Genomic DNA, 16,267 nt, shown 5'->3' with positions numbered 1-16,267 from the left:
GTAACTCACATGCGTAATCCTGGTGTTCTTCTGTGGGCGTGCATCCCCTGGAATCAGTAGAATGTTGACCTCCGGAAAGGTAAGGTGAAGCGGAGCACAGCCATGCCACTGAGGGATATTACAGGATAACAGCCAGTAGGATACAAACTTCTTTATTAGGACAACATGGTGCAGACAGGAAAAGCTCTTACGCGTTTCACGCCACGATTGGTGCTTCACCTTACCTTTCCGGAGGTCAACAGTCTATAAGCATTTGAAATGTTAGGGTTTGGGGAAGTTGAAAATGGTGCCCTCCCCAGTGGGCTAGGACATGTGGCCGCGACCAAATCTCCACCGGCGATTCGCCGCAGTGACCTCGCCGCAGGGCTCCTCCGCCGTCGGCGGCTTTGGGCTTAGGTAAATCAAGAACCTTAGCCCTTTAGCCTAAAATCCGCAAATCTTAACCGTAATACTAACGCCTACTCGAAAAACCTTAACCCCTTACCCTAAACCCCCTAAATTTAACCCCCTACACCTAAAGTTAAACCCCAAACCTCTAATACCCTTAAAGTAAACCCCCTAACCTAAAACTAACCCCCCACCCTAAAACATATCCTCTAGTAGAAGAGGCCGGCAGCGGAGGGTCTAGCAGTGGAGTGACTGCAGCGAAGGTTCCTCTGCGTCCAAATACCAGCGGGGACATGGTTACCATGACCAAGTGTCCCATTCCACTCCCCAGAATCTTGTGCAGTCTAAAGGTTACAATGGTATGGGTGAGGGTGGGGGGGGTGCGGTATGGGTTAGGTGAAAGGGAGGCTGGAACAGGAAGCAAGCCTAGAGCGATTGTGGAGGAGGGCACAGGACCACATGGGCCTGTCTGTGGAAGGACCCTGCTGAAGGACTGAGGAAGTCCAACTTCCTGTGCAGGCCAACTGGGCCCCCCAGAGCCACAGGCCAGGCTTTCCTTCACAGTCGGCAGCCTGATTGAAGGCATATTCAATGGTGACATACAAGATTGAACAATGTTTCTTTCAACAGTATGATGCAATTATTTTAAATGAGACACTTTTTTTGTTTTACCACTTCAATTATATTTTTGTCTATTAGATTAAGTCAAATTTCTATTACAGGACGTTTGCTAAATATATACTTACATATGCATTATTATACATGTGTATTAGAAGAAGTGCATGATTTAACTTATCTGTGCTTGTTTAGTGATAATGGGCAATCATTTTAAGGCTGTTATTGTTCACCAGATGTTTCATGCCTTGGCATAATGTAGTGACTTTCAACACTTTCCCTTATTGTGATGGTGAATGGGTTAACCAGGCTTTATAATAAAGGTCAAGCCCACTTATTTAACACTGGCCAGTATGTTAGGGTCTTAGAGTGTCAGCTCTGGGACCCAGGTGTCAAAAGTGTATTACTGCAACTGTATATTTATTGTGCGACAATAAAGAATGATGTGATTTTGCCTTTACTGGGATGCTGGAATTGGGAGATTTCTAGGCTGTAAGTTTCAGGGTGGGTTTGAGAAAGTCTTTACAGAATGTGGCTTTGTATCGGGGTTCCCACGTTATGGGATACCCCATTGAGTGAGATTCTCGGATACAGCCAAGCACATTACTCCTCCAAACTCTGACTCTGAAAACGTTCTTGCGTCTCACCGCCAGGATCACTGCTGCAGCATCATCCAGACAAGGTAAATAGGTATGAAGGGTTTAAACTATATCTGCAGCTATAGAAAATAGAAAAAGTAGAGCACCGCAAAGGCAAAAGGCTGGATGCAAAAAGTAAACTATTTATTAGGCATATAAGCCAAATGGACAAACACACATGATGATTAAAAACTCTGACACGTTTCTCGCCGTGGAGGCGCTTTTTTTTATTTTTGATTCCCTACCGGTATTGTAGCACGCCCATCCGGTTACATGCACAGTCTCAGCAGCGTCCCATCATGAGGATTTCCTCCACGGCTGCTCAGTGGATCCGGCTCGGCCAGTGTCATACGGGGCTCCACTCACCACGCAGACACCACGAGAGGAGGACACCTGACGGAGACGACAAGCGCGGAGGAGTGGATCATCTACCGGTTATCCATCGGCCGCCACCCCCTGTAAGGTACCTGAGAGCAACAACGTGGACCGAGGGCACCCAGTGAAGGAGCAGGAGGTTCTGTTTGCACAGGTCTCTGCCATTGTCATCTGGCATCGCATCCCGGGGTGCCAACCCTGCACTCAGAGGGAGGTTCAGTTTCATCTGGATCCCGCACCATCGGGGTCAATAGATCTGGCGATCCTTCACAGAGATCCACCACGACGGAGTTCAGGTGAGGTGGTGGTTGCACCAGGATCACACTTTTTTGGGGCTGAAGCCTATGGGCCACCAGTTTATTATTTATGCATACCGGCTCCTGACATACATTTATTCATTTTTTTTATATATAGACACCGCAGTTTTGGTAGCACCAGCATTGGGTTTATTCCCTTTTTCTCTGTGTATATCAGCAGCTATTCACGGAATTCCTAGTGTAGCAGGGGTTCCCCAATATAGCAGAGATACCAAGATACATGCCCAGGTATACTCAACCCAGTTTATGGGTTATGGGGCTGCTCCAGCTAGGTTATAAAGCTGAGCAGGTTTTTAAAATGTCTAAAAGTTTTTAAAGTTATTTTATCATATGTGTCAGAAATGAGGCTCAAGATTGTAGGAAATATATACACTCACTCCATTCATGACACCAGAATAGGAACCCATAACTTTTAGCACACAGAAACAGGACACCATATCTTTTATTAGACGGGTATAGTTTTATGTGTATAGATATTGATAACCTGTATATGAACTGAGGGCTTTCTACTGTACAGTAAGTCATGGATTCCGGAAAACTCAGCTGGTGACCAAGTTTGGTGCCTCTGTGTCTGTCCAGTGTCCGTACTTGAAAGGCTCAGGGATGACAAGGTGTTAGAAAAGGAAGGGCACTGCAGTTATCCTTGAGTACCCACGTCCTGGCTAATACAAGGTGATCCAGCAACCATCTGCCAAAATCCAGACTCTGTGGAGCCTGAGCAGAGGGTGAGCTCAGTATGCAAAGAGGCAGAGGGGCCAAGTTAACCCATGCCCCCATGCTACCTGAGAAAAGGTGCCCGCCCTGCTTTACAATACCGGCAAGTGGGTGATTGGCTGGCAGGAGAATTCCCATGCTCTGATAAGCTGGTCATGTTAGTGAATGAAAGCCTGAATGCTTAAGAGAGCTTGCAGCCAATGAGGAACGCAGATTCCAACCGCAGATTCCAACCGCAGATCAACAGCGGCAAATTCAAAGATGCTCAGAACTGAATAGACGCGAGCCAGCTTCAAAGATTTTAAAAGCAGAAAAGTTTCTAAGTCCAGCTTTTTACAACGGAGTGGTCGCAGTAGGCATTGTATGCAGAAAACAGTTCCAGGGCTTTTGTGAGCAACTACCGGTCATTGTAAAGTGCTCTGAAAAGGTGATCTTAAGGAATTTCGTTCCGGAAACAGATTTATTTGTTAGCCTCATTCCCAGTAAGTGTGTTAATCTTGAATTGTGTAACTTTGTGTGTCTGTCTTATACAAGAAATAAATTACCATTTATTTTACTATCTTGTTTTGCTCAATCAAATGATCCCAATTATAAAAAGGTGTTGTAGAACCTGTCTCCCGTGACACTTATATACAATGCAGTCTGTCTTTTTTTAGTGGTCATTAATTGTCCATAGTCCATAACCAGTGAAAAACTGTTAGGCAGATTTATGATCCAATGAACACAAACACTGTATTTAAAGCGGCAACCTCCCCTCCACCCCAGAAGCTCACATGAGTTTAACTCATATAAATATTAGTATCTAGGGAGCGCCAGACTCCAAGAGCAGCGGAATGACTTCAAAGCAGAGGGGCCCCTCCCCTGTGAGTCATGTGATGGAGTAGAAGGTGGGTGAGGGGGTCAAAAGATTATTTAAGGGGTGTCCAAGAAGGTCTAACATTTTTTTCTTCTTGGGTTCAATGTTTAACTTCACTTTAATATTTTTTTAATGTTATCCTAAAATAGTCCAAGCTATTATAGTAGTTACTAGCTGAGAGACCCGGCGTTGCCCGGGATGTAAATGCGTAATAGGTAGTATTATTTATAAATCGTGGAACAATAGGTGAGTATTTGTTGTAAAGGTTGGATAATAATATTGAAAAGAAAGATGGAAGAAAATGTAATACGATGTTGTATAAAAATGGTTTATTGTAACCACACCACAGTACAATGTATATTTTGGTGCCATAAGTGATGTAAAAATGTGAGGCGTGTGTCCTGCTAGGGTGTGAGGCGGCGGGTGGCGCGTGGGTTGTGAGTGCTGTCTGCGAGTGGGGGTCCTGCTAGGGTGTAAGGCGGCGTGGTGCGTGGGTTGTGAGTGCTGTCTGTGAGTGTGGGTCCTGCTAGGGTGTGAGGCGGCGGGTGGCGCGTGGGGTTGTGAGTGCTGTCTGTGAGAGGGGGTCCTGCTAGGGTGTAAGGCGGCGGGTGGTGCGTGGGTTGTGAGTGCTGTCTGTGAGTGTGGGTCCTGCTAGGGTGTGAGGCGGCGGGTGGCGCGTGGGTTGTGAGTGCTGTCTGTGAGTGGGGGGTCCTGCTAGGGTGTGAGGCGGCGGGTGGCGCGTGGGTTGTGAGTGCTGTCTGTGAGTGGGGGTCCTGCTAGGGTGTGAGGCGGTGGGACAGTGATGTCGGTGCGTAGGGGCGGGAGGCAGCAGGTGTGTGTGGCGGCAGGTATGTGTCGAGTGTGGCGGGTGTCTGTTGAGTGCGTGCAGCGGCTGTGAGGCGGTGGGTGAAAGGCAGAGGCGGCCGGAGTAAGGGCGGGTGAAAGGCAGAGGCGGGGGGTGGGGAGGCGGTAAGGCGGGCAGGAAGGCGAAGGGCGGCGGGAAGGGGAGGAGGGGGGCAAGGGGTGGAGGAGGGGGGCAAGGGGTGGAGGAGGGGGGCAAGGGGTGGAGGAGGGGGGGAAGGGGTGGAGGAGGGGGGAAGGGTTAGAGGAGGGGGGAAGGGTTAGAGGAGCGGGGGGGGGGAAGGGTTAGAGGGGGGGGAAGGGGTGGAAGTGTGGGAGGGGGTGGGAGGGGAAAGGGTGGAAGGGAGGGGGGTGCAGGGGTGGAAAGGGGAGCGGAGGGGGGGGAAAGGGGGAGTGGAGGGGGGGAAAGGGGGAGCGGAGGGGGGGGGAAAGGGGGAGCGAAGGGGGGGGGGTGGAAAGGGGAGCGGAGGGGGGGTGGAAAGGGGAGCAGAGGGGGGGGGTGGAAAGGGGAGCGGAGGGGGGGGGAAGGGGAGGGGAGCGGAGGGGGGGAAGGGGAGCGGGAGGGAAGGGGAGCGGGGGGGGGAAGGGGAGCGGGGGGGAGGGGGAAGGGAGCGGGGGGGGAAGGAGAGGGGGGAAGGGAGCAGGGGGGGAAGGGGAGCGGGGGGGGGAAGGGGAGCGGGGGGGGGAGAAAGGGGAGAAGTGGTGGGAAGGGGGAGGAGGGGGGAGGTGGTGGGAAGGGGGCAAAGGGGGGAGGTGGTGGGAAGGGGGAGAAGGGGGGAGGTGGTGGGAAGGGGGAGAAGGGGGGAGGTGGTGGGAAGGGGGAGAAGGGGGGAGGTGGTGGGAAGGGGGATGTGGTGGGAAGGGGGGGAGGAGGGGGATGTGGTGGGAAGGGGGAGGTGGTGGGATGTGGTGGGAAGGGGGAGGTGGTGGAAGGGGGAGAAGGGGGGGAGGTGGTGGGAAGGGGGAGAAGGGGGGAGGTGGTGGGAAGGGGGAGAAGGGGGGAGGTGGTGGGAAGGGGGAGGAGGGGGGAGGTGGTGGGAATGGGGAGGAGGGGGAAGGTGGTGGGAAGGGGGGGGAGGCGGTGGGAAGGGGGGGGGGAGGCGGTGGGAAGGGGGGGAGGCAGTGGGAAGGGGGGGGAGGCGGTGGGAAGGGGGGGAGGCGGTGGAAGGAGGGGGGAGGCGGTGGGAAGGGGGTGGGAAGGGGGGGGAGAAGGGGGTGGGAAGGGGGGGGAGGCGTGGGAAGGGGGGTAGGAAGGGGGGGAGGTGGTGGGAAGGGGGGAGGCGGTGGGAAGGGGGTGGGGGAGGCGGTGGGAAGGGAGGCGGTGGGAAGGGGCGGTGGGGAAGGGGGGGCGGTGGGAAGGGGGGGGGCGGGGCGGTGGGAAGGGGGGGGGGCGGCGGTGGAAGGGGGGGGGGGCGGCGGTGGGAAGGGGGGAGGGTAGGCGGTGGGAAGGGGGGAGGGGAGGCGGTGGGAAGGGGGAGGCGAGGCGGTGGGAAGGGGGGAGGGGAGGCGGTGGGAAGGGGGGGCAGTGGACGAGGGGAAGGGGGGGCAGTGGACAGGAGGGGGGGGCAGTGGACAGGAGGGGGGGGCAGTGGACAGGAGGGGGGCAGTGGACAGGAGGGGGGGGCAGTGGACAGGAGGGGGGGGCAGTGGACAGGAGGGGGGGCAGTGGACAGGAGGGGGGGGCAGTGGACAGGAGGGGGGGGCAGTGGGACAGGAGGGGGGGCAGTGGACAGGAGGGGGGGGCAGTGGACAGGAGGGGGGGGCAGTGGACAGGAGGGGGGGGCAGTGGACAGGAGGGGGGATGCAGTGGACAGGAGGGGGGGCAGTGGACAGGAGGGGGGGGCAGTGGACAGGAGGGGGGGGCAGTGGACAGGAGGGGGGGGGCAGTGGACAGGAGGGGGGGGCAGTGGACAGGAGGGGGGGGGGCAGTGGACAGGAGGGGGGGCAGTGGACAGGAGGGGGGGCAGTGGACAGGAGGGGGGGGGCAGTGGACAGGAGGGGGGGGGGCAGTGGACAGGAGGGGGGGGGCAGTGGACAGGAGGGGGGGGCAGTGGACAGGAGGGGGGGGCAGTGGACAGGAGGGGGGGGGCAGTGGACAGGAGGGGGGAGGCAGTGGACAGGAGGGGGGGGCCAGTGGGACAGGAGGGGGGGGCCAGTGGACAGGAGGGGGGGCCAGTGGACAGGAGGGGGGGGGCAGTGGACAGGAGGGGGGGGGCAGTGGACAGGAGGGGGGGGGCAGTGGACAGGAGGGGGGGGCAGTGGACAGGAGGGGGGGCAGTGGACAGGAGGGGGGGGGGGCAGTGGACAGGAGGGGGGGGGCAGTGGACAGGAGGGGGGGGCAGTGGACAGGAGGGGGGGGCAGTGGACAGGAGGGGGGGGCAGTGGACAGGAGGGGGGGCAGTGGACAGGAGGGGGGGGCAGTGGACAGGAGGGGGGGCAGTGGACAGGAGGGGGGGGCAGTGGACAGGAGGGGGGGCAGTGGACAGGAGGGGGGGCAGTGGACAGGAGGGGGGGCAGTGGACAGGAGGGGGGGCAGTGACACACACACACACACACACACACACACACATGCGTCTCAGTCCCGTGATGCGCCCTTTCTCAGTTCTGTGCGGCGGCGGCGGCGCCGCAGGTGGGGGGGAGGTGGGGGAGCAACACACGCGACACCTACCTGTACTTCCGGCCGCTGCCATCTTCTCACTCGGCGCCGCGAGGGAGGAAGGGGGTCCGCCATCTTACGCGCTGCGTGGCAGCCTGTTCCCACGCCGGGGAGGGAGCGGGAGGGAGGTGAGTGGAGCGGGAGGGAATGGAGCGGGAGGGAATGGAGCGGGAGGGAGGTGAGTGGAGCGGGAGGGAATGGAGCGCGAGGGAGGAAGGGGGTCCGCCATCTTACGCGCCGCGTGGCAGCCTGTTCCCCCGCCGGGGAGGGAGGTGAGTGTAGCGGGAGGGAGTGGTGTGTAGCGGGAGGGAGTGGTGTGTAGCGGGAGGGAGTGGTGAGTGGAGCGCGAGGGAATGGAGCGGGAGGGTGGTGAGTGGAGCGGGAGGGAGTGGAGCGGGAGGGAATGGAGCGCGAGGGAGGAAGGGGGTCCGCCATCTTAGGCGCCGCGTGGCAGCCTGCCTGTTCCCCCGCCGGGGAGGGAATGGAGCGGGAGGGAGTGGTGTGTAGCGGGAGGGAGTGGTGTGTAGCGGGAGCTACACTGTGAGAGGTAGCGGGATAGGGGGAGGGACATTGGTGGCATGGTGTAGCGGGGTAGGGGGCCTTCCGGTCTGGTTGCGGTAGGGAGCTGTGTGAGGTGCAGGAGATGAGGCGTGCTGTGCGGTTCGCGGGAGCTACACTGTGTGAGGTAGCGGGATAGGGGGAGGGACATCGTTGCCATGGTGTGTGAGTGGAGGCCGCGGCCTCGCGGTCCGGTTGCGGGAGGGAGATGTGTGGCGTGGAGGGGAGGGGGGTTTGAAGAGGCTGCAGTGTTTGGTGAATGTGTGTGTGTGCTGTGTTTGTGCGTTGTGTGTAGATTCTGTACCTGATTCGGCAGTCTGTGGTAGCTAACGTGAAGGTTTTGACAGTGAGGGGTGGGACATTGTGGAAGTATTAGGGCATTGGTGTGGACGCAGGCCAATGAGAGGTGTGCGGGGGCGGGCATTGACGCAGGCCAATGAGAGTCAGTGAGGGGTGGGACGCAGGCCAATGAGAGGTGTGCGGGGGCGGGCATTGACGCAGGCCAATGAGAGTCAGTGAGGGGTGGGACAGTGTGGCATTGGTGTTGGACGAAGGCCAATGAGAGGTGTGCGGGGGCGGGCATGGCCTGAGCCGGAGTGACAGGCCCAAGGTCCAATGCGATTGACCCTTGGGACGCAGACATACAGTGATTTCACAAATATATAGTAGATATACATACGGTATTTATCACTCCCAATACATTTCTTCCTTAAAAGCATTATTAGCCTTCTCAAGTAAAAAAAACATTCTGGCAGACGATTTCAGTTTCAATCAGATTCATTTTGTATTGTCTCACTGTCCTGAATCACAAACACACACCAAGGGCCTCATGCAGTAAACAGTGATAAGCCACTTATCGCCAGGTAATCGGCAAAAAAAACTTACTGCTATTCAGTAAGCCCCGATAAATCGGCGATAAGAGAGGTTTTCGGATTTTTTTTGCCGAAAAAATAAATACATTGCCAAATGTGCGGCGAGAAGCCACTTATCGCCGCTTATCACCAGCTTGTCAAACTCGCGCTATTCTAGTAACCCTGATAGCTTATCGAGGCTAATCGCTGCTCTACAATTGCAATTTCCTCTCCAAATCGCCTCGCCAGGAAAAGTTGGCAAGAAGGTCGTGAGAAGCTGCCGATAAGCAGCGAGACGGCACATAGAAAAAAAAATGCATTTTTATGCATCGGATTCATGTTGGGAGTCTCCGGAGCTGATACCCATTAATATCACCACCGGAGACCCCTGGCATGAATCAGATGGATGAAAAATGCATTTACAGGCAACTTCTTTAACTTTTAATATGTTAAAAATGTATTGTCAGCTGTCATACACATGGCAGTATGACTATGAAGTGATGTTAGATTGTAAGCTCTTCTGGGCAGGGACTCCTTTTCCTGAATGTCACTTTTATGTCTGATATACAATGGAAGCAGTGTCCCAGCTGCATCATATTGAAATTTTAGGTACACAAATGAAATCTGTCTTTTCTGTGGTTAATAAACTTTTGCTGTGAGTGTGTCACCATGAAGTAAGTGAATGAAGTCTTCAAAATGCATATATTCATATCAAATAAAAATTATGCATGAGCATGAAATGTGACCGAATATTACTTTCCTTAAAGCATACTTACAGTACATTTTTATTTGCTAGGATATCTATTGCTTTCCTAAAAGGTAGATACAGTACAGCAGATGAGAAGTGGCTGTTGCAGAAAACATTTCCCTGATGTATTAATGTTTTACCAGCTGTGGGTATATATATATATTCAATGCATTAGCATATAAATACACAATACATAAATATATATATATATATATATATATGGATCCTTTCTTACTCTCAGACCAGCAGATTTCTACAATAAAAACAAACCCATTCTTTTGACAAAATGTCTTTGCACTTTATATCAACCTCCATACACATTTAAATGACTTAAACATTGGCCTTTTTATCTTTTCAAACAGTCAACTGGAATAGCATTGCTCTTGTTTACACTCTCCGTGGAGTGCGCTGAAGTGGTCACCCCACAGAGAGTGCAAACAAGAGGAACGCTATTCCACGGACCTTCACTGACATCCAAGCTGCACTTTGAACTGGTCGGTAGTTTAACTATCCATTAGTTGACATTGATACTATTAGCAGTTTATGCATTACAGACTCTGAGTGTGCATCAGCTTATAGGGATCGTTGCAATTTATACCTGTATAGAACTTTGTGTACATACATTTTCTCCTTGTAGTGCAGAACTTTGTTCAACAACATTGACCATTTTTTCACCTGGATTTACTTCATTCAGTGTATTACTTTCATTTAGGGAATATCGTTTAGGGAATTTTGACAGGGTAAAAAGGGAAGTACCATAGGACACTTATTGCCTTTGGAATGGGACTGAAGAAGGGATCTTAACCCTGAAACGTTGCCCCCCCTTACCCTGCATGACTTTTGTTTGCACCCCGTCCCCGTCTCCCACCCATCCTTCCCCATTGTGGTTTTTCCTCCCCGTTCTCCCTTTTTTCTTCCCTTTTCCCCTACGTATTTTTCTCGATTGTTCCAAAGCCCCTGGTGGTATGTGTTCTGCTTTGCTAAATAATTTTGGCATATACCTATTTTTCATTTGTCTTTTTGAGTGCTGGGAACATTGTTTTTGTATCTGTTGTTGTGGAGGAAATAGGGTTCCACCTTGTTCCATGTTGCACCAATCAAATTTCACACATGCTATAGTCCAGCACTTTCCTCCTCAGAAGATCATCATGGGGTGAAGGCCCTCTCCCACCACCCCCACCTCTCCGTCCCCCAGTGCCATGTTTTCTCCTTCCCGCCATGGAGAATCAAACGGCGGAAAAAATAGCAGCAAATGATGGTCAAAGAAGAAGGGCCTCCATTAGCCACCAGGTACCCGTATTCCTTGTCGATCCACTACCATCTGGACTGCCAGTGTCCTCTTTGCCTCAATCGCAGCCCATCTCACTTCTGCCACCCACTCTCCTCTCTCTAGGTCTCCTGTTTCTCCGGGATCCTCACCATCGCTTCCAATTCGCTTCCGCCGCCTCATCCCTTGGAGACCTCACTGAACACAAGGGCTGGACTGGATCCTTTACTGTGGTAAATAATAGAGCTGTTCGAACCAAAACTCGGTACTGGAACTTTACATTTTGGAAAGCGTTCGGAAATGGATGCTTTCTCCTTTAAGGGCTTAATAGGACTTAATTAACATCTTTCTCCTGGCGGCCACGTGAGGATCCCCTCACTTCAAGCCAGGCTGGCTCCAGAGCGGACTCCTCTTCCGAACCTCGGTAAGTAATTGTTTCAGGAAGCTCAAGTTTCTTCAGGAAGGCTTCCCCCTCAGCCAATTCTTTTAGAATATTGGCTCTTCCATTTTTTAATACGAGAAGTCCGAATGGAAAGATCCATCATTACCTCAGCCCCATCTCACATAATATCTTTGTAATGGGCTGTAGTTTGCAGCATCTGCTGAGGGTTATGGGGGAGAGATACTAAAACACCTGGAATTGTATTTTTTCAAAAGACAGGTTATTTACGCTTCGTGTAATTTACATATGGCTTTTTTGGTCTGAAAATAATGAAAGTGGAGGAAAATATCTCTAGGAGGGTCCCCTGGCTGCGGCCTACTTCGTAAGGCACTATGACATCTGCCCAGTGTAATTTAAGCCTCAGTCTTTTCTGGCAATATATTGTTCAGCCATCTTGATATAAAGTCCTCTACCTCTATGACAATTTCAGGAACCCCCATGATCCTAACATTGTTCCTGCAGTCTATTTTCCGCATCCTCTTGCCGCTCTGTTAAGTCCGCTACTTGTTCCTTCGGGTAGGTCATTGTTTTTATATTTTTATTAAGAACCTTGATCGTGGAGTCCATCTTTTTCTCCAGATCATGAGTCCTTCCTCCTGTGGTGGTAATGTCTCTCCTCTCCCTCATCTCTTCCTGAAACATACTTCATAAGTCCCCAAAAAGCCTTTCAATGTCTAATTTTGTAACCATGTTTTTGGGGAGTGCCATGTTTCCCTCCTCCATTAGTTCCCTCTCAGGGTCAGAGTCTCTGTTGTCCCCCTCAGCCGGTATCTCCGCTCTTTGCGCTGAATCCATTTTTTTTTAAATAACTGGCTAAATCCGGAGATATTTTCTTTGCCTGTGCCCTCGTAGTCATCGCTGGGTGATTAGCTACCAATCCGTACCTAAATCAGTATGGATTGTGTGATTTTAATGGTTTTTCTCGTATATTATATGCATGGGCAAAATGGAGCTGTCAGATTAGACCTCCATGCCCGTTGCCGCCGTGCTTGCGCCTCTTGAGAGTACCAATTTTATGATAGTATCTCTTAATTGTAATAGAATATTAAAAAAAAAATAAGGAACCTTTTCCACTCCATACAGTATGCCCTATCCACATAAACACAATCCAATATTGCAAATGCAACTAACAAAAATATCAAATACTGATACATAAGTAATTTCAATTGTTTGATTTGTACATAATGTAAAAATAAAACATAATTCTTGAAAATATAGTATTAATAGTTTTCATGCTGAAAATGTACATCTTATTTTCTTCTATTACAAATCAATTTTCATTGATATTAACAATTAGAAGATGTACTTACAGCTACAATAGATGCCAGAATTTCGATGCCACCAGTGGATAAAGTAATATATGGAATTTTATCAGGGTGAACTCCAGCTTCTGAGAAAATACTGTTTGTGTAGAACCAGATCTAAAATGCATTCATATGAAGAAAGAAAAATATCTATTATATTAAAATATTTCAGAAATGCCACGAATGCTCTTTGCCCAATTAAGCGGCTAGTTCATAGTAAGGAACTGGCTCTTTATATATAAATTTTAGGTTAAGATTATTACTACAGTGTTAGTAGTGCAACCATTACTGAAATTAAAATCTAATTCTTATTATAGCATTGTCAAGAAAATTATCACTTGGGGGATGAGGAGGAACAATGGTTTTCTGATTCTGTAAATACTTGAATTTTGGACGTGGAGTACTGTATTTACCAGTTTGACAAATGTAGAGAAAATAAATTAAAGAAACTGAACTAGAAGGAAAATGTTGAAAGCTGTTGATATGTTTCTACTCTAGTACTTGCCTTTACCCCTTCTGAGTGTCACTGGACTTCTGAGACCACATCCACATAATCGCTTGCGGTAGCAATCACGTGCTTGCGGCCAGACCCGATGATGCAAACAGAAGTGGAGCATCCTCCACTTCTATTCTTGTTGTATTAATCTCTGAACACAATCTCCTAATACAAAACTAACAAAAATCACTTGACATTCCCTGAATGTCATAAGGGCCCCTGGGATGACTTTTACTTAACATAGGGCAGCCTAAAGGTCAAAGGTGAAGACCCACCAAGGACCAAATGAAACTAGTGGCAGAGTTATGTTTAATACATAAAAGTAAATTATTGATATTGTACAGTAAACAACATATATACTGTATATGTAGCCATGTAGACCCTGGCTATATATTTCTCTGCTCTAGTACTATAAATCCTGGTAACAGCAGACAATGCTGGGGTTAATCCCCTCTCAAATGGCCTAGCATGTGCGCCTCATCCCCCATAAATTACTTTGTTCAAGTTCTAGGCCCTGTCTGCCTGGGAGGGTACAAGCTAGGTCACAGGGATACCGAGGTAGAGGGATTAACCCCTCCCAGGTATAAACGGTAGGGGCCCTCCCTTTTTGTTCTGTTCAAGTCCTAGGCTTGGGCTACTGTGTTCCTGCATTGCCCCTTAGGGGGTGAGAATGTCAGACTAGCCTGTGGGCCTCAAGACCTTCGGATGTCTAGTCCTATCCTGCCCAGGGAAGGGATCATACCCCTGGGTTGGGAGCCATGCAGAGATGGAATTGTGAGCTTTTAGATGTTCCAGTTATGTTCCAGTTCTGTGCTAACCATGGGCTGGGCTTTAAGGCAGTCCATACTAGAGGTCCTGCAAGCTGGGTTCTGACCCAGTCAAACAGCAAGCTGCGGTGTGCATCTATCACTGGGTTAAGTAGGGTCTAGATTGTGTATCTCTCTTGCAAGAGAGAGACTATGGATATGTATCTGCTGATACCCAAATAAACCTGGTTGTACTAATTCTGGCACTCCAGAATCATCCTTATGTTATATGGAAGTTCCTGTGGGGATGACTCCCTGTATATGGCAGAGCCCTACAGGATAGAAGCGCTGCACCCAAGAAGAATCTTGTACCCCAAAAGCTCCCTACCATTGCAGAGACTCAGCCTCTTGAGAACCAACAGGTGAGCACCACAGCACCACAATACCCTATTTACCAGCAAATCTCCCTTAGGAGGAATATATATTCTGTTTCATTACATTAGAAAATTATATATTTACAAATATTATAACCTTAAATCATATGGTGGGTTTTACTGGTTGTTTTGCCTTATCTCTGTTATAATGCTTTGCTTACCCAACTGGCTCTCACATATGGGGTGGGCACCCATAAATCTCACTAACCTAGCAGTAGGGTGGAACTAACAAGACTAACAATCACTCCCACATCTTGTTTAGAGGTTATGTTAAGAAAATTGTAAACCTTTCAAATATAATAAAAAAAATAATGTTTGTATGATTTTTAAAGGTATCAAATGTCTACTTATTAAACCTATCACTGCCATTAGTTAACACTGATCTTAAGTGTTACTGTACTTTTTAACTGATATTGCAGTGTTACAGAATAGGATATTGGGGCATTAGTCAAGTTAACAATGTACAAAGTAATCAAATCTACACCTTGGTAGAAGGATATATACAGTAGCTAGTTCCAAATAAGAACACAAGAACTGCCACTACTTCTGTAGGTCAGACCAAATGGTTCATAAAGCCCAGTCTTGTGTCTCCCATGGATTCTAGGTTAGAGCAGAATTACCCACTCTGTCTTTCCAGAAACTCCACTCTATGAAAAGATCTAGTCCTCTTTTCAAGCTAAAATGGATAAACATCAACATTCGGGTATTTTAAAGACATTTCACCCATTTACTATAGGTTTTCTTTTGTTTTGTCAGGGAAATGTTAAATGCAGTGGTTTGGTCAGAACAAAATATTCAATGGATCAATAACAAACCTTTACGAAATTACATACTAATTTGGATCCTTCTCTACTAATTTTTTATATGTTTGGTGGTATTTGTTTCTCTTAAAATAGGGGCTGTAGCTTCAAATGCTGAATAAAAAGCTTCCTAAGTTGTTAAAATGCCAGTGTGTCAATGGTTAATCCCCACCACACACCACCACCCCACTATATACACAGCACGCTCCTGTTATAAATGATTATTGATGGTTACTTACAGCATTAAGACCACACAGTTGGTAACAGGCCATAGTAAGCATTATGGTAATGATCTGCCATCTTACTGAACGAGTCTTGAAAAGTTCAAATACAGACACTAAGTGGATGTTCCTCTGCATTCTTGACTCTGCCAGAACTTCTTTCATATGTTGAGAGACATCTTTCCTCCCAAAAAATGTCTGGTAAGCTACAGAAAAATAAACACACATTAAGCTGATTTTGTCTTTTACTCATTGCATGAAACAAATCCTAGTGAATTGTAACCTTCGTTTTTGGATTTTGTTTGATTCTTGTATTTCTTTCTCTTCTCTTTATTCTTACATAACACTGAACATATACGTGGCATTATACAAAATGAGGCACATAATGACACATAATGACTGAACATGACAATATAATGTTGAGAGCTCCCAGGAGCAGGGTCCACATTACCTTTCGTATCCGTTTGCGCTTGTTTGCCCTTATTTGGTATGTCATTCTGTTGATGCAATTTACATAACGCTGTAACCCCATTGTACTGTACCACACTGCTGAATATGTTGGTGCTATACAAATAAATAATAATACAAATAATACAATGGTGAGGGTTACTGACATAAATGGAAACAATGGCCGGGAGTCATTAACGGGCAATCCGTGCTACGGAGCCGAATCAAACGATACCTGCCATTGACTTTAATGGAAGGTATCGCTGATTCAACCATGAAAGCGCAGATTGTTCTATGATTACTCTGGGGTAACGTGAGAGGGAGTCTATGCCCTTCAGAGCATTTAACCTTAGCAGTGTAGAGGAATGCAAACACATACAATACGATATCTATATGTGTAAATGGTTTAAAAGTGTTCTTTTATTGTGTATAACCAGTGCTCGACAAATAATGATAACCACTCGCCCGCGGCGAGTGGATTTAGGCCGCTGGCGACCCATGCTGCAGCTCTATGAATTCCCCTGCTCGTGCCAA

At 49.3% G+C, this 16,267-nt stretch overlaps 1 protein-coding gene across 7 annotated transcripts in view; it reads right to left on the bottom strand.

The window, feature by feature from the left end:
- Window positions 1-16,267, bottom strand: part of SLC2A9 (solute carrier family 2 member 9) — a 311,113-nt gene that overhangs the window by 126,998 nt on the left and 167,848 nt on the right. For all 7 annotated transcript variants that reach the window (XM_075569353.1, XM_075569343.1, XM_075569350.1 and 4 more), the window contains exons 9-10: window positions 15,305-15,492; window positions 12,596-12,706 (exon numbers count right to left, since the gene is read on the bottom strand). In XM_075569353.1, coding sequence (XP_075425468.1) covers window positions 12,596-12,706; window positions 15,305-15,492 — 299 coding nt within the window. The remainder of the gene's footprint in view (window positions 1-12,595; window positions 12,707-15,304; window positions 15,493-16,267) is intronic.

Source organism: Ascaphus truei, chromosome 1 (assembly GCF_040206685.1).
Source record: "Ascaphus truei isolate aAscTru1 chromosome 1, aAscTru1.hap1, whole genome shotgun sequence".
NCBI classification, from domain to species: domain Eukaryota; kingdom Metazoa; phylum Chordata; class Amphibia; order Anura; family Ascaphidae; genus Ascaphus; species Ascaphus truei.
This window is presented reverse-complemented; position numbering and strand designations above follow the sequence as displayed.